This window comes from Rhinolophus sinicus, chromosome 6 (genome assembly GCF_057876585.1).
Source record: "Rhinolophus sinicus isolate RSI-liver-muscle chromosome 6, RSI-T2T, whole genome shotgun sequence".
In the NCBI taxonomy this organism is placed as follows: domain Eukaryota; kingdom Metazoa; phylum Chordata; class Mammalia; order Chiroptera; family Rhinolophidae; genus Rhinolophus; species Rhinolophus sinicus.
This window is the reverse complement of record NC_142506.1, coordinates 50,110,477-50,129,864: the sequence shown is the minus strand read 5'-3', so window position 1 is coordinate 50,129,864 and position 19,388 is coordinate 50,110,477. Positions and strand designations below refer to the sequence as shown.

At 40.5% G+C, this 19,388-nt stretch overlaps 1 protein-coding gene across 2 annotated transcripts in view; it reads right to left on the bottom strand.

Moving 5' to 3' along the window:
* The window catches only part of FMN2 (formin 2), a 317,737-nt gene that overhangs the window by 283,475 nt on the left and 14,874 nt on the right, over nt 1–19,388 (bottom strand). For both annotated transcript variants that reach the window (XM_019746843.3, XM_074316783.2), the window contains exon 2: nt 3,234–3,400. In XM_019746843.3, coding sequence (XP_019602402.3) covers nt 3,234–3,400 — 167 coding nt within the window. The remainder of the gene's footprint in view (nt 1–3,233; nt 3,401–19,388) is intronic.

Below are 19,388 nucleotides of genomic sequence, written 5' to 3'. Positions count from 1 at the left end.
CATTTTCCTCCTAACACTTATCTGTTGTCTCAGTAAATGGCACAACCATTCACCCAGCTACTTAAACACAAAAACCAGGAAGTCACCTTTGATTTCCTTTTCCCACTGCCCCTTGTCAAACCCACCAGAAGCACCATCAGCTCCACCTCCAGCATCCATTCCACACCTACGGCCGCTTCTGTATCTCCCTCACCACCATCCTGTCCCAAGCTACCGCCACCACCTCTTGCTCAACGACTACAATACTCCCACCTGGAATCCCTGCTTCTACTTCTGTCCCCTACACTCTATAGACCAGGAGGAGTGATCCATGTGAAATATAGAATAAATATGTTCTCCTCCTGCACAAAACTTTCCAAAAGCTCCCACTTTAAAAAACAACAACTCCATTTTCCTTCCATGGCATTCAATATTCTGTCTCCTAAATCCTTTCTGTCCTTTTGTCAAGAAGCTTCAAGCTACACAGGACCTCAGGCTGTGCCTTCCTTTGGTCATGCTTGCATTCTTCTCTGGCTCTTTGTACTTGAACTTCCTGGAATGACCTTCCTTTGCATCTCACCTTGTGACTCCTGAGTGAGACTTCCCTCTGCATTCACCCTACCTCAACCCTATTCACTCTATCATATTAGTTGGGTAATTTCCTTCATGGTATTACCTATGCTTTTATTTGTGTTGTTGTTGTTTTTGTTTGTTTGTTTGTTTATTTGTTTTTCCTAAGCTGTCTTTTCCCACTGTGCAGAGAATACAAATTTCAGAACAAGAATCGTATTTCTCTTGCTCACTAGCAAATCTCTGGAGCCTAAAACATTGCCTGGCATGTCGAATGTATTTGGTAAACATCTGTGAATGAATTAACATTATCGCTCAAAGCTCTTGGCCTTTTAGGATTTTTGAAACTAAGTTAAAATGTAAGAGAAAATGTGAAGTCCTTTCATATTTTGTATAGCATTTCTAAAGCAAAATGTTAGGCTCTAAAAATGTACAAAATAAATTGGACTAAATCAAAGGAGTTGACTGAAGTAGACTAATCCATAAGCTCCATCAGTAAGGTCCATAAATCACAACTGTATTGCTCTAATACGGGTCTAAATGGAGAGAGGAGAGGTGGAGGGAAGAGAGGATCGGGCACTCTTAGGGAAGGGCGTTAACTCAGGTGGGAAGAGTCCCTGTTTTGAGTTTATTCCCACAGGGTGTTCTGTGTCTCAAAGGGCAACTGTCCTCAAGAGATCTGTTGATAAGAAAATTCTCCCAACAGCAATTTTCTGGAAATCAGAAAAAAGACTAATTATCAGAAGCATCCCCCTCTCCACAGATCAGTGCATTCCTCCCCGTTACCCCCCAACACCTCAGTCTACAGAGCTCCCCGTATTGTTACCTCTTCTGGGTTTTGAAGAAAACCTCAATCGTACATACAATAAATACAGTTCTGTTAATTGAAGGGCTATTTAAGTGTATGGAATAACATTTCTTAATAGAGTAACTTTAATTCCATAATTGTTTTGAGTTTAGCTTGGTGGGGGAAGGAGAAAGACCGCACAGTCACTGAATAAAGTAAGGAGAAAACACAATTACAAAGTTGGAGGAAAGCAATTCCCCATTCCGAGGAAATTATTTTACACCATATTAAGGGATTTTATTGATTCGTTGTGTGCTTTTCAGTCTCCATGCCAGACCACTGCCCTCCAAAATGAGCCGGCTGGGAGGAGTTACTAGTCTCTAACACCCAAGGATGGAGCAGGTAGGGGCAAGGAGCAGCCAGTTCAGTGATTTAAAACAAGATTAGAATTATCCCATTCTTTTCAGTTTATTCCAACTCCACATTTATTGAATAAGACTGTTTACTTCTGAGCTTTAAGGGGGAAATGTGCAGTCAACTTGGGAATAGTTTTAATCAAAAAGCAAATATTAGAGATGGCTAGTGTTTGCCTTTGTCTATGCCATATTTATTTTCATTCCAACTTGCAAATTAATATATCTTCTAAAATGCAACTCTGCAACACTTTTAGCCCACCGCACTCCCCAGGTCCTGTCTTTACAATAACACACACCTCTCGCAAAGGACAAAAGAAAGGGAGGAAAAAATTTAAATTACCCAATTCTTCCCATAGAAGAAAAAGATCTATCTAGCAGTGATTAGCTGCCATGTCATTAAAATAAATAAATACATAGAAAAGTCTGAAGAAGGAAGCTTCACAAATCACAGCACGTCCTGGAGCATCTTCTTTCACATGGGAAAGATCAAGATCTCACAATATTTTATGTGATTTATTTTCCTAATACTGAAGGGAGCTCAGGGAAGGCCACAGGCTGTATGTAATGAGTAAAGAAGAGGAATGAGCACAGGCACATGCAGACATTTTACTACTCCTATTGCACCTTGACCTCAGCCAGGGTTCAAGTTCATTGTCTTTCAAAACTCATCATTTTACTCCTTGACCAACAGCACATAAATTGAAGACGTCTGTTAAGAGAAGAGGTACAGATGGAAGCAATGGAACAAATGTAACTAACCCATCGGGATGAGAACTCTGCCTCACAAATACCTTCAGCACAAGTGAGCCAACCAGACCTTTCGCTTTCCTATGAGGAATTCATACACAAGAATTCTTATATTCCTGCGTTTTAGATGCATACTCGGCACAACGAACAACAGACATGTACACATACCTGAGAAAGACGAGCAATACTCTGGCTTGAAAATGATAACCCGGCTGTGCTGCTATTCATTAGGAATTATGAATATGCCTTTTGAATTATAGCTGCACAGTACTAACCATCTTGGTGAACGGGAGGTGGACGAGAAAGAGATGCTGCTTCATTTCAGTATTTTGTACACAGACGAGTTACGAATGCACTGAAATAGCATTCTGGGCGCATGGAGACCTGCAGCCCACTGGGAACAGAACTCTTGCCCTATGGAGCTGCTTCTGAAGGAATGTCTATAACCAGCAAAGTCAGAAACACTGACTCAGAGCCACGTTCAAATCACTGATTAAAGCAGGCTAGAAAATTGTGGCCATCTGTTAAGGAAAGGAGGTTTGGCAAATGTATTTAAGAATACCCCAGTCAAAAAGGAAAGCACGGAAACCGACATACTGAGCTGTTGAAAGGCTAAGGGGAGGAAAGCTTGCATCACATGTTGGTTTTTCAATTATAGGGTGATAGACAGACACACATCACAATTGCTGCTGCAACCACAATCTGCCTCCCAGACACGAGTGAATTCTACTTACATCAAACGGAGCTGAACTTGACTGGGCATTCTGATGACACGGCTCCCTGAAGCAGTCACTAAAAGGAAGCAGAAGACCCATGGCGATGATCCGTGAGCAAAACTTCTCTGCTTCTTCTGGAGGTCCGTTCTCCTGCTGGCTGAACAGCTTCTCCAACAGAGTCCGCCCTGTGGGTGAGACGCTGTGGTTAGAAGGGAGCAGGACACATCACCTGTCTCAGAGCCCTCCCAAAGGAGAGAGGACGGGAAAACAGAGCCAGTGAGCAACATAGTTGCCAAGGCTACCGACGCGCAGAAAGCAGCCTCTCAAACCCAGAGAAAACTCCAGTCTGAGGCCTGGGATCCACATGGGAAAGGGCAGCTCTGGTTTGCTCTCCCATCCCCCCAAATACCTCCTGCCCAAGAGGATGGGCCGCGGGATGGGCTGTACATGTTCTCCCACCTGAAGAAGGGCCCAGCCTTTGGGATTTCACTGGTAATCCTCCTTCCTCACGTGTTTACCCTGCTGATGGCTCTCTGAGGAAACAGTAACCACCCTTTGGGCTGGTAAATGTCAGTGGCTGACATTCATTGTCAGGCATGGCCCTGGGGAGGGGCAGGGAAGAGGAGGCAGGGAGGCAGGCAAACGCACCAACCCATGTATGACAAGGGAAGAGAACCGACCAGCAAACAAAGTCACCTTAAAGAGGAAAGTGACAGAAACTCACAATTTTCTCATATGCACTTCAGAAACATAACCCTAGAGTAGGTCGAAACCCGTTTTTTATTATTTCCCTAAAAGAGACAAGAGAATAGAGGCACGAAGAGAAGAGGACACTGGCCGAGGACACTAGAGGGCCTGTGTCCACCTAACCCCTTGGTTCTCTATCCTGGCTGTACCTAAGACTCACTGGGAGAGAAGAGAATGACTGCAAGTGGGACCAGCCATCAGAATTTTCTTGGCCACCAACTGGTGCTGTTAGCCAGCGCTCATAGCCACAGGTCAGTCCCGAACCCATTTCTGACACTACTCACTCTATAATTTATTATCCTCCAGAAATTTATTTAGCTGGTTTCTGCATTGATCAATTGTGGTAGAAGACAGAAAAATCTCTACCACAACTGTCCTCTGAGTTCTTGCCCTATTCCTGCCCCTTCCTCTATTGGGGTATATAGGGGGAGCTTCATTCTTCAAATTTAGATTAAAACCCCTGATCCAGAAAATAGCCTTAGTGACCCGTTTCCACACACCCTTCATAGCTCCTTTATCTTAATTAATATTTGTGCAATTTATTTCATGTCTACCTCCCTTACTAAGACATAAACTCTGACAGCCAGCAAATATCCTGCAAACCTGACCACTTGTGCATAAGAAGCATCAATAAATATTTTCAGAATTTCTGAATGAATAAAATGTAATACTGTGACAAAGACTCATTCACATCATGGCCAGAAGTGGAAATTAAATACCAGTCTACATCGGAGGGTCTGCAAACTTTCTATCACAAATATTATAGGCTTTGAGGGCCTAGGTAAAATCTGTTACCCATTCTTTTTTGTTTTGTTTTTAACAACTTTGAAAATATAAAAAGCACTCTTAGCTTGGGGCTGTACAAAACAAGGCCCAGGTCTATATTTACAACAACTAAGTTTCAAATGTATAATAAATATTCAATTCTGTCAAGACACTAGCAATGCAATTTTGGCATCTCTTTCTATTGTTGTTTGTGAAATAAAACTAATTTCAAAAGCTACCTCTAATGTGTGAAATGACAAAGCAGGGCAAAAGAGGCCTCTCTATTTACTCCTTTCCTTTAGGTCACTAGAGAACATTCTTTGGTCTCCCAAAATATTTCTTGAGGGAAAATAAAGTTCAACAGAACTTGTTTGTCTGCACCTAAGTAGGAGACCTCATCCCTTAATTCTCAAGTGATTAACTACCATTGCAGTATACCCATTTTACACGTCTTATGGTATGACTGATATAGCCCTGGAACTAATTATAATTGGTTCTTTTCTATCACTCAAATATTGTGCAAAACCAAAAATAAGGGAGATAGGGTCTTTCCGTGTGTGCGCACACACATGTCCAAGTAAATGTGTATCGAGCCCAAAATATTCAAAAGAGATTATGGAACAATGTGGAAGAGAGGGCAATATAACCCCCCTGGAACTTCAGTTGTATGCTGAGCAAATACGCTTGAATCATTCATCCAGAGCTTCTTGATTGCAAACGTTACTGGCACCTTGGGCAGGGTAATTCTGTGTTGTGTGGGGCTACCCTGTGTGTTGTAGGATGTGTAGCTGCATCTCTGGCCATTACTCACTAAATGTCAGCAGCACAACGACCCTGCCTCCAGTTGTAGCAGACAAACATTTCTCCAGAAATTACCAAGTGTCCCCTGGGTGACAAAATCACCCCCAGCTGAGAACCCCTGCTCTAACCTCCCTTTGAAGGGAACTTGCATTAACAGTACTCCAGCTGCCCCTTGAGTCTCCTCTTACTGTCCTCTCAGATGGAGACATTTTATGTCAATTCCCACATATCTTAGGGACACAAAGTGAAAGGATAATTCCTCAATCACCACAAGCACTTTCCAAGTATTTATTTTCCTTCAAAACCATCAGCTCCCTTGAAACTCCTGCCATTGCTGGTCCACCCACCACGCTTTGCCTTTCTGCCATTCACTAACCTCCTACCATTCCTCGTCCCCCATTCACTAAATGTTTCACCTACTGACTCACTACCCCATTTTCCACCTCTGCTCCTATCATATTTCAGGGAGATAACTCAGGGAGACATCTCATCCCAGACCTTGAATCCTTGCCTCCAGCCAGAGCGTCCTCCACCCTACACTAGAGACCCATTCCCATGTCTTTATTGGGACCTGTACCACCTCCAGAAGTCCAATCTCAAAGCCTTCTCCACCCCCTCCAGTGGCCTACCATCACTCTCAGAGTAAAACTAAACACCTCACCAAGACTCAAGAGACGCCCCCTCCCCACCTTTCACCTCCTCTTGTTCTCCCTCACTCTGCTCTCACCTCTTCCTTGAATACTCTGAGCTCATTCTCACCTCAGAGCCCCTGCACTGGAACATTCTTGCACCAGATTCCTGAATGACTCACTCCTCCCTTTTATTCAGGTCTCTGCTCAACTGTCACCGCCACTGAGAGAACTTCCTGACCACGCTTTATAAAATAGCACACCCCATCACTCTTTTCCCCATTATTCTCCTTTATTCTTCAGAGAGCTCAGCCCTCGAATTTATGTAAGTCTGTGGTCTATCTCCTCCTCATGCAATGTGTGGGTGAGAAAGGGGTTCTACAGAAAGTAACCTCACAGGGAGATCTGATCATAAATTCCTAACTGGGCAGGTCACGGAGGGGAGTCTCGCCCCAGACATCTGACTTCTTTAGTAAAAGATTTATCTTTGCATCAAGCCAGCCCTGTCCATTATTTCTATGCATGCAGGTGAACACCCCTTTGAAATGCCCCCTTTCAGACTCCTCCCTCTAAAGCATGACCACCTACCTGCAAGAGAGCACATCATAACCACCCTGCAACTCAATCCCCACCCACCTTCCTGTAATCTTCCATATGTTCCCTTCTTCATTCCAAATGCATTTTTAAAAGCTGCAAACTCATTTCTTGGAACCATTTCATCTCAGTCTCTTGAGATCTTTCTTCCAGATGTATCTATCCTCTGTTTGACTTAATTTTTTATAAAAATGCTCTACAGGTTCAAACATTCTTATGTTGCCATTTACTTGGGGTAGCCGGCAGGATTTGGAAGATGCACACCCAGGCCCATGGCACAGCCCAGACCCACGTTCGATGCCAGCAGGGGCCCATTGTGCCCCAGATGCTCCCTGCTTCTCAGGGTGCACTTGGGTGACTCCTCCCTCGGAATCCCGAACCTGCCTGCTTTAGGTAGTGGTGCCTGACTTTATTTGAGCTGTTCTTACAGGCTGCTTTTAATTTCAGCTTTTTAAAATTGACTCAAAATAAAAATGTAAATGAACATGGGTAATCGAGCCTCTGAGGCTGACAAGCCCCACAATAGTCAGCCCCCACTTTAGTACTCTGTGAGTTTTATGTACAGTTCATGCGGACTCTTAACTTGCGAGTGTCTACAGAAATGTGGAGATTTAACTAAAAATGATACCTCTACATTAATTTTTGCCTGCTCAGTTGGAAAAAGCAGGCTCTAAACCTGAACTGAATGAATGGAACGCTTACCTTGATTGGAAAATAGGAACACGGATAGATTTTCTTCTCTTCAGGAAATTAAGAAACTTGGAGACTGTCTCTGAACTGAAGAAGGCTTCTGAAACTGCTCAAAGCCCACACCCCATTTTCTCCCTTTCTCTGACTGCCCCACTAGTTTCAGAGCTACGGTTTCCAGACCTGCCCTCCGTTTTTCCTCCTTCTCTTCTCTCCTCTACACCTCCTCCACCACCACCCTCTACTGACTTAGGGAAAAGTAAGAATAGAAAGCGAGACCAGGATACCTTAGAAAAACCAGAAATTCTGGCAGCTCCCTTTAGAGAAAAGCCTAAGGATGACGGGACCCATCAATATTCACTCTCCTTGGACTCAAGCAGAATTAAGGAAACTAAGTAAAGATTTCCCTGATCCTCTCCAAGACCCTGTTGGGTTTGCAAAGAAATCTGATTTAATTAGCATATATGATCCTGGCTATTCTGACTTGTTGGAATAGCCTATTGGTGTCAGAGAGCAAAGCAGCAGAACGGCTAGGCTGGAAGACAGCTATAAACGATTTTTAAAACCATGAGAAACAGGCAGAGGAGGAGAATGCAGGAAATTAGTCCCCTGGCTTCACCAAGCCATCCCTGAGATTTATTTCCTGGAAAATAGACTGGACAAAAATCTAGCAATGTAGAGAAAAACCTGATGAAACCATACTTGATTTCTTTGAACATTTTGTAAAAACTTTAAAACAACGTTTAGGATTGTCTCCTGATCGTTGTAAAGATCATCAAAATGACCCAATGGTCAATTAGGCATTTCTGGAAGGATTAGATGAGGAACTTGTAACTCTGATTAAACAACATGAATTAAACTGGCCAACCACACAAACTGATAAACCGGCAATTCTGGCTGATCAATTCTTTAAAACTATTCAAAAGGAAGAAAATAATAAAGCCACTAAAATTATGAATTTATAGCTGCAGTATTGAAGCAATCAGGTCAGACCTCCACGCAAAGCCTTTACAAGGGAAAAGAAGAATCTACTTTTACTATAAAAAGCCAGGTCATCATAAGAAAGATTGTAGAAAACTGAAATGGGATTTAGAAAAGGAAAGGAGACAGGAGCAAGTGTCGGGCTGCTCCGAGGATTGCGAGAGGGCATCTCTCCTCCTTACCAATACTTTAGGAGAAATTGAAATTACCATAACAGAGGAAAGCACCAAGGCCCTTGTAGATACTGGGGCTACTTTATCCATTGTTAACACTACCCAGTGAAGTTGCTCTCTCCCTCGGAGTAAAGTTTCCTCACAAATGGTAGGGACATCCAATCAACCAATGTCTTTTTTTAAAACAGAACCTATTCCCTTCCAGTTAGGGAATGTGAGAGGACAACATATATTTTTGCTAGTCAAATCTGCCAACTCACCTCATAGGGCGAGACTTTCTTGAAACCCATGACGCCCATATATCCTTTTCTCAGAAGTGTGAAATGTATTTAGAACGAAATGAATCAGATGATGAACCAATTGAGAAAATAATGATTTTAAAGGAACCTCCACAAGAGGAAACTAATCTTGAGACTGAACATTGGTTGCAGGGTGCTCCTATGGAACTCTGGGCGCTTTCCAGGGCACATACAAGCCAGACCCAGTCAGCTACTCCTCGTAAAATAACTACTGACAATACTTTGCCTCTACTTAATACTCACCAACATCCTTTAAGACCTGACATGCTCGCTGGAATTAAGCCCATTATATAAGTTTACTTAAAGGGGGGCTTACAGTTCTAGGTATGAAACCCTGTAATTCTCCCATCCTTCAAATTCTCCTATCCAGAAAAGAAACCTGATGGAAATGGACAGAGATTTGCACAGGATCTCAGAGCTATAAAAGTTATTCTCAGACATCATGTGGTTCCAAATCCACATACCCTATTATCAGACATTCCTGTGGACTGCCAATATTTTTCAGTGATAGAATTATGGAGTGCCTTTTTCAGCATTCCTGTAGAAAAAGACAGTCAGTATCTCTTTGACTTCACTTGGAAAGATCACCTATTTGCTTGAACTTAATGCCGCAGGGATATGTGGAGAGAACCACGTATTTCTCTCTGATACTAAAGGCTAATTAAGGGATGTTGAATTTCCCATAGATTCCACTTTAATCCAATATGTGGATGATTTACTTTCATGCTCTAGGACATTACTAGACTCCAAAATGGACACAATTTACCTATTAAACAGCTAGCTAGCTATAAAAGGACATAAGGTCTCCAGAGACAATCTTCAATTTTTTTTGTCCCAAGTAAAATACCGTGGCCATCTTGTGTCTAAAGATGGGCTACTAATTAACTCTGAAAGACTCAAAGGACTCCTATCCCTTCCTCTTCCAAGAACTAAGAAACAACTTAGGGAGTCTGTAGGGCTGACCGGATTCTGTTGTAAATGGGTTCCAAGTTTTTCATTAATGGTTCAGATCGATTATGCCTCATTAAAATCAGATCCACCTGATCCAATCCAATGGCACTATAAGCAAATAAGATTTATAAGCTCTAAAGGAAGAATTATCTAAAGCTCCTGCATTGGGACACCCTATGAACAGGGATTCATAGACTTCCTTTCTTCCTTTTTATACGTGAAAATGACGGAAATGTTTTAGGAGTTCTAATTGAGAAACATGGAGATCATTAGAGACCTATACAATATTATAGGCAGCAATTAGACCCAATAGCAAAAGAGCTCCTTCCCTGTATGAGAGCCATCTCTGCTACAGTCAGTCATGTTATGTAAACAAACAGAAGAAATAGTTTTGGGCTTTCCTTTAATCACTTATGCTCCTCATTCTGTTAAATCTTTGCTCAACTCTACCCAGACTCAGCAATACTTGGTCAGCCAGCTAACTTCCTACAAAGTACTCCTAACTTTCGGTGCCCAATATGACTTTAGCTCGATGTAACAGCCTTAACCCAGCAACTTTACTCCTTCTTTACAGATGAAGACACCCCTGATAGCATGTTACCTACTGACCACCTTCTTGCTCCTAGAAATGATGTGCAGGAAACTGCTATTAATAATGCGAATTTAATCTGGTTTACAGATGGATCTTATCTCAAAGATAAACAGGGACATTACAGAACTGAATATGCAGTAACTTCCACAGTGAATGTAACAGAACTTTCTTATTTACCTGAAATAAGATCTGCCTAACAAGCTAAATTAATTGCTCTAACTCCAGCTTGTCAATTTGCCGAAGACCAAATAGCCAGTAATTTACACTGATAGTTGCTATGCTTTTGGTGTAGGCTCATGACTTTGGAACGTTATGGAAGCAAGGAGGCTTCTTAACTCCCTCAAAGCGGTCTATACAGAATGGAAAACACATTGCAGAATTATTAGATGCCATACAGAAACTGAGACAATTGGCAATTATCAAAATTCCAGGACATTCTAAAGCTACCACCATGGAAACAAAAGGAAATCATTTAGATGATGCTGCAGCTAAACAGATAGCACCAAGCAGTCAAATTATCTACACCCGAGAATGTTCTTTGCTCCCTACTAAATCAATAAAAGGCTCTTTTACTGTTCCAAAAGACAGCTACAGAAGACAAGAAGACATGGCAACGAAAAGGGGAAATTCTGACCCAGACTAACAGATAAAATTTGGACCCATGGGGAAATCAATCTTACCTATAGGGACTTAATTGCCTATATTTCAACAGATACATGAACCAACACAGTAGGCTCCTAAAAAGATGATTTCATGGCGCAAACAATATTACTGGAAACCTTTTTCCACTGTAGTTCATAAATTGTTTAGCAGATGTATCCCTGGAAAACCACTCCACGGATCCCAGGGACATTCCCCCACTCCCTTTAGGTCCATTTGAGGTGCGACAGTTGAATTTTCTCCAAATGTTATCTCAAGGATACAAATATGTGTTTTTTTTATGATTTGTATGTTCTCTCATTGAGTTGAGGCACTCCTTTACAGGAGAGCAACAGCATTAATGGGAGGTAAATTTTTATTAGAAAAAAATAATTCCCAAGTGAGGAAGTCCCTCTGAGTTACATAGTGAGCAAGTGACTTATTTCACTGGGCAAATAATGAAATCCATTTGAAATAGTTGGCCTCTTCTGCAGCATTTCATTGTGCTCATCCTCCCAGTTCTCTGGATTGGGGGAACACCATTGGCACCATTAAAATTCAACCAGGTAAATTTTCAGAAGTTCTTCTCTCCCATGGCCAAACGCTGTCCCTATAGTGCTCCTTAGTCAGAGATCTACCCCTTTTGATAAACATAGCCTTTTTCCTTATGAAATAATCACTGGTCACCCTATGCATGTGGATGAAGGGGCATATGAATGAACCTTATTAAGAGGAGATTTTCTGCATTATTGTCAAGGACGTATCAACCAGCTTAAGGCAATTCATAAATTAGTAACTGATTCATTTCATAGTGGTTCCTGGGAGACGAAGACTTCAAAGACCATGGCTTACAACCAGGAGGTTTTGTCTATTGGAAGGACGTCAAATAAAAGACTCTCTCCAACTTTGTTGGAAGGTACCTTATCAGGTGTTACTAACTAATCCATGTGCAGCTAAACTTAAACAGGTTAACTCATTAATTCATAGTTCTCATCTAAAACAGGCGCCTAACCACAAATGGACATCTACCCATCTCGATACTCATTTCTGCCTACAATGGACATTAAAAACTCCTCTAGGATGAGAAACCACTGACCTCAGAGGTAGACAGCTATTTCAAGATGTTGGCAAGGCCTGTATAACTATAAATTGATGTTGAACTCAGAAAGCATTTTGTTTGATTGTCTTTGCCTGTGGGCTAATGATATTCATTGTAATGGTAGTTATACTTGTTCTTTGGGTTTTTCTATATAGTCCAACTGTTTATGATTATTGAAAATGTATAAGATAACTTGTAATACTCCTTTTATGGCTTATGTAAATGTTATACTAGATGCAAAATACAGGGGGGAAAATGAGACAGAAGGCAAAACTCAGATCGTGATAGTTCACAGGATAGAAATGATCCAGAGTGTTTTTTCACAATGAAGGCCATGAGACTTGACTGCCTTCCATTTACCTGCCCTTCCTTTTTGGGGGAAATTCTGTCTCAACTCACATGCCATGGTTACGGCATCACCCATCCCCAGTGGTCCACCATTGCAACAACACAACGTCCATATCACGACTTCCTAGAAATGAGACTTCCTAGCACTGTGAGGCCACGCTATCTGACCACAAGGTTGGGCATCAATGCATCCTTGGGGTTGACTTCCAACCAAAAGGGGGAATTGTGGACAAAAAAGGGGTTCTATAGACCATAATCTCATAGGGTAATCTGATCATAAATTCCTAACTGGGTAGGTCATGGTGAACAGTCATACCTCAGGCCTAGAACTTCCCTAGCAAAAGGTCATCTTTGCCTTAGGCAAGCCCTGTCCATTGTTTTTGTTCATTTAGGTTAACACACCTTTGAAATCAGCATAACCACCCTCAAGAGAGCACGTAATCTTGTTAACTATCGTGTGATCGAATCCCTGCCTTGCTTTTTCCCACTTTCATGTTATCGTCCTTACATTCCCTCAATTCTAATTACAAAAATAGAAGCTGCAGACTGCCATTTTCTCAGACTCTTGAGATGTTGCTTCCAGGAATATCCTGTTTGGTTCAAATAAATATTTATAAAAATTCTCTACAGGTTTGGACATTCTTACGTTGACATAGCTATGCCGTAAACAAGTTACTCAACCTCTCTTAGGTCTCAGTTTTCACATCTGTAACTGGAAATAATCATCCTTTTTACCGCCTAACATTGTTGTGAGAACTAAGTGAAATAATCTTATAATGGGTGTAGACGCTGAGAAAGAAGATACCCACTGAGAATGGCTCCAGTGGCTAACTGGGTTCAGAATTTAAAAGCAGAGCCTAGCAGCCATTTCTAAACAGGGGCTTCTCATGCAAACAAACCACACTTCAGGGAGAAGCCTTCACTGAACTGCCTGCCTGCAGCGTTCCTGCCATCTGAGCCAGTCCTTCTAAAGGAGTTCCTGGAATTGCATTTCAACCAACAGGACTGCGGTCTTCCTCATCCAACTGGAGCTGTGAAGTTATATCATCTGCAGCATCTTCACTGACCAATCAGAGTGGCTATATTCTGACCAATCAGAACAGTGCCTTTTGGTCCAATCAAACTGCAAGGATTTGGAATCCCCATTTGTGTAAGGACAGACCAGTCAAGGACCAGAGGTGAGGACCTTTGTCTACTATATAAGTCAGCTCCCTTCTGGCTCAGAGAACACACTTTCCCTTTCCATTGAAGTCTGAAGACTGCCTTTCCCAGATGGAACTGAAACATCAAAGATATCTCCCTGGAGTAGAGTGGAGCAGACCAACACAAAGTGGAGCAGAACTGTCTATCCAGATAGAGGCCTGGCCCCAGTTCCACCTCACAGCCAGACTGTTCCACAGCCACGGCTGCTGCATGATTGAGCAGTCTGCACTGGAATAAAGTTCCTTTCTTCACCACAATCCAAATGGGGAATTCCTGTTGGTGTTGAATTGGCAATAACAAACAATGGTTGACATGGGTTTAACACAGTACCCAATAAATGTTACCTGTTATTTTTATCATGGTACAGCCCAAAGGCTCTGTACTTGTAAATGAGGTAAATACAAATTTGGTTCAACTTGAAGGAAATAATAAGAAAATAATGGAATCATAAAAACATATCCATAACCTAAAAGCATTAGAAAAAGCATGATTTTAAAAGCATTTTTCGAAATAAAATAAGCAAGACAATCACAAATTAACATATTTTAGGCCACCTAGCTATTTTATATTCAATGGATTTTAATTACATCAACAAGGCAGGCAATATAGTATTTAAGACTCTGCTTGCTATAATTCCTCACCTCTGTTTTTTAAAAAAGCTTTGTTTTACTAAACTTATTAAATTCATGTTAAAAATAATATTCACCCAATGACAGTCAGGAAATTTCCTAATCATTAATATTCTTCAATTATTTCTACACTAATCCCCTCTCCACATATATTATATATCCCAGTTAATAAAGAGTATTACCTTAATCATGTGGAATCAACTTTGCAGTCATACAGACACTCTCTACAAATGCTCCTTTTGCATTGCTAAGCAAAAATTGTAGGGCTAGATAGTCCTGGAAACAATAGTCAGGGGGAAAGCTATAAGAGGACTATTTACCATCCCAACAAACGTAGTGATCCTCTTGCACAAGGAAGAAGTTAAATCATCAGTCCCTGCACCAGAGTTCTGTGGGGCGGGTGAGCAGTGACACTATAAAAAAGTAGGAAACTTTTTTTTTGGACAGAACTATACAACGTAAAGTCATTTCCACATCTAGTGTCAGTTTTGTGAAGCGGAGCAAGGATTTATCATCGCAATTTCAAAGAAGATAACAGGCATGAATAGGTTCTAGAATTTGCCGGAGGTCATAAGACCAGAAAGTGGCCATGCAAAAACTGGATGCACACTCTGCTCTCCTAATTTTCATTCCAGGGATCTTCCACTTCTGAGTGGCCCAGCAACTCTGGGAAAAACTTCTGACCAACATTCTGTTGTAAGATATAAAAGAAACAGATCACGCGGTTGGCACTCTGCAGGGGCTAACAATCTAGTTACAATGACCAAAGCTCGAGAAGGAACATTTTGAAATGCAGTCTATTTAGAAGACGATATGTTATTTAAACATCCTTAGTGGAATTGGAGGGTGGGGGGCAGAAAGCAGCAAAGCCAACACGTAACCAAACACTTAAGAGTCTCTCAATTGCCCAAGAATGTCCTAGATCCGCAGAGGAAATAATCATGAAGAAAACATGCCCTCTGTCCTTAATAAGTAATAATGCAGTAATTAGGACAATACTGGTGGGATACTCTTGTGGAAGAGATGCAGCGTACTTGCTCCTAACTGGTGATAACATAAAACAGGGCGAGCCTCTGGCTGTTTCTCCATTTGCTGGAGACAATGAAGGGTCCCAACAGGAGAGAAACTTTCAATGCCGAAACCCTCCCATGCAGACAAAGACTTTTTCCCACTAGCCTTGATGATGCACGTAACTTTGTTTTTACTGAACCCAAATAATAACTTCTTGTTGTTATTAGGATGAAGTTACTTAGTAACAATCCACAATTTCCAATTGCTAGTATTATGAGAGCCAGAAGAAACTTTAGCAATTATTTAGCTCAATCCCCTAACTTTGCCCGCAAAGAAATCAAGGCCCCAAATATTTGAGTAATATATCCCAAGTCATACATGGGGGAAGGGCAAACTGTGATATTGTATTATTTTATGTCCTATAATAGCATTCATTTATAATAATCTGTTTTAAATTTATATTTTTACAGCTCACAAACACATCATTGATAATTTTTCCTTTTGTGTATTTTTTAATGATCGAAGGATGGACCTTATATTGCTATATTTTGAAAGGCATCAACATAAGTTTCTGTTTCTTCCAGGCAACACACCTTATGCAAGATGAGAATTAAACAGAAGTCTCATTATGTTAAACCTTTTTCTGATCTTAAAGCTCAGACATATCTATCTAAACTTCCCCTGAAATCTCATATTATCTATCAATTGAAATAATAAGAGAAAAACGAGGTTATTGACAAGCACATCTGGAGTTAGACATTAATGATAACTGCATGAGATTACGATGTCAGTAAATACAGAAATATCACATATTATGTATCATCACATATTGATGGCCTAGTCTAGATAAATAATTAAAAAAAAAAAACAGGGGGTACGGCCAATTACAATCAAATAGGAATTGACATGCCTAGTTTCAGATCCAAAATGCTGCAAGTTTTACAGGAAGGGAAAACTCTTATTTGGTATAAACATCTAGGACTGTCTCAAGAAAAGGAGACAAACATGCAGTCAAATGGCTACACAAGTCAGGAAAAGCAGGTCACAGGCACATGAGGATAACCAACCCATGGGCTTCCACCTGCAGAGAAGACGCCCACAGCTCATGAAGGGATTCCGACAAAACGCAGGACAAAGCTCCCTACTCCCTCTGGAATAATCCGAACTCAGTGAACCTATAGACAGCACTAATTTAGACACTTTTATAGGAAGCTCCCTCCCTCAGAGCATATCCTCAGGTTCAAAATTCCAAGAAAGGAATACTTAGATATTTTAAACTTCATAAAACACTTGTCTTCTGGTGCAGATTTGTTATTTTCTATCTGAGTCCTCAAATGGTATGTCTTGATCATTGTTTCGAAGAAGTTGACTGCTCTGTGTGGTGAACTGGGACCCACATTTGATGCATTTCTGTTATCAGACACACTGAGAATGTCTAGAAGACTAGTAGTAAAAATGTGTTCGACATCACTTACATCATACTGACACAGAGCATTCAAAAAATGATTTGGCACAGAGAGAGCTCTGACTCCAGTCGATGAAAATTTATATAAATTTAAAGTTCAATTTTGGCTGCCATCAAGGCTTTTCTTCTGGGGAAGAGGAAAAAAATCTATCCACTTCAATTCATCAAGGGCTGATATATGATAAGAATAAACCAAGAAATGTAATCTAATAAATCTAATAAAATGTCCAAGGACTAACACAGAACATATATGACAGTGACTACCAACTACTTCTCAGGACCAATGCTAAGTTATGGATTTCTTTGGTCATTTTTTTAAAAGATCGTGAAGCAAATCAAAGTTCAAAGGAAAAAAAAAATCACAGAAACGTCAGAAGGAAAATGCTTTAAAAGGAAAAACATAACTTTAATCTATTAAGTTAAATCCATAAAAGTGAATTTAACAAAAATAGCTCTGGCTGAAGAGTTTTTCACACTTTGAAGCAATCTGAAAAGGAATGAGACATACGGACCAATGCTGCTGCTCTTACTTTTGAAAAGGAACATCAGTGGTCATCAAATTCACCCTCTCCAAGGTGGTGACCACCTCAACAGAGTTTCATCCAGTCCGTGTTTGAACATTTCCAGTGACATCATGAATAACCTCTCCAGACTGACCACCCATTCCATAAGGGACAGCCTCTCTTATGTTGACTTGATTCATACAAACTGCTAACAACCCTAATAGACTACACCCTGAATACATTCCAGTTTCTGCTTAAATATAAATCTCAAGGTTAAAATTGTTCCTGGTACTCAGTCAGTGGAGGGACATATAATAATTCTAGAAGAGCATTAAAAATTCTCCTGGAAAGGAGGGGATGAGTATTTTTTTGTAATTGTTGGAGGCTTATTTTAACAGGATTTAGTGACTAGATAAGAGAAGCAGGAAGTGTGAGAAACTTGGCTAACGTCAACAACTGCCAGACTTTTGGCTTACGAAACTGGGTGAAGAGTTTTGCTGGATGGTATTACCACCTACCAGTGCAGGCAATAAATAGGGAACAGTTTGGGTTTGGAGAAAAGATAAGTTCATGACATCTGCTCCCATATACATATAAAGATTTTTGAAAGGCAATAGGAAATTTGCACCTGGAATTCACAAGAGAGATCTGAACCAGAAATTTGAATTTGGAGTTGCCAACATGCATGCATTGCCACTGATGGATGTTAAGATGGAGTAGTATGAAGCCTGGGGGTGGGGGGAAAGCGTTCCGTTAGCAAGGGTTAGGAGGAAGAAGAGGACTAGATGAAGGTGTTTAAACGCCAGCCCAAAATGTAGAAGGCAAACCAGGGAGATGCATGTAATGAAAACCAAGGGGTGGGTGTTTTTCTGATTGCATAAAAAAATATTACGTAGTTGTTTAAATGATGCTTTTGAAATATTTTAAATAATTGGAGATTTTTATTCATGTTGAGCATAAAACACAACCTATTAAATTAAAATACTAGCACTTCTAGGAGATTATGGCTTCCCAAAGAAAACATGGATTCACAGAAACTGATCAGATATGATGCCAAAAAGAAAGCCACAATAATTTCAAAAGAATCTACACAATGTACACTGCATTCTATAATTAATGTTTCAATTATTTTGCTGTAAAAAATAATAAAAAGACTGCCTTTAAAATCCCATATACCTGTTGTGATATTGTGATTTATTTTAAGAAATATATACGTGGTCTTCTTCCAGTTTCTGGCACAGAACTCCTAAAACCCGGGGAATTTCCTAAGTGATAAGAGCTAAGAATGGTAAGGGTGTTTTGATGCTCATAACAGACCTCTTTCTGCCACACCTGAATTTATGTAATGAGATGACTTTTGGAAAGCACCTAAAATGGGGGCTAATTGGCGGGGAACCAGCCATGTGACTAGAAGGTTGTAACTTTCAGTGCCACCCTCTGCACACACCTCTGGGGACAGGAGAGGAGCTGCAGATTGAGTTCAAGCAATGGCCAATAACTTCATCAAGCATGCCTATGTAATGAAGCCTCTATAAAAACAGAAAAGGAATTGGTGTCAGAATCTTAACTATAAACTGTAGATATTATGAACAAACCTTTAGATTTTAAAATATTCCTAAGGGAAATCACACAATACTTACAACTGAAAGACATTAATAACATTTCTTTATCCCCAAAATAACTAGCAATGATACAAAAGTAAGATATCATTCCCGTTAGCAATAACACATACGAAGCATCTAAGAACTAGCTCAGCAAAGAAAACACAAGCCTTATGGAGAAAAGTCTAAAACTCTATTAAATAAAGACATGAAAGATGAGCTGAATAAATGAAGGTCTTTCAGAGTCTTGGATGATATGAAAATGACAATAGTCTTCAATTTAATCTGCAAAGTTAAGAAAATGCCAAACACTATCAAGACTTTTTAAGAAACTCAACGACTTATTTTAAATTTATATGGAAGACTACAAGATTCATAACAGCTAACTCAACTTTGAAAAAGGGAACACTTCTCTTCTAAGTAATCAGCCATATCACAAAGCCACATTTCTAAGAA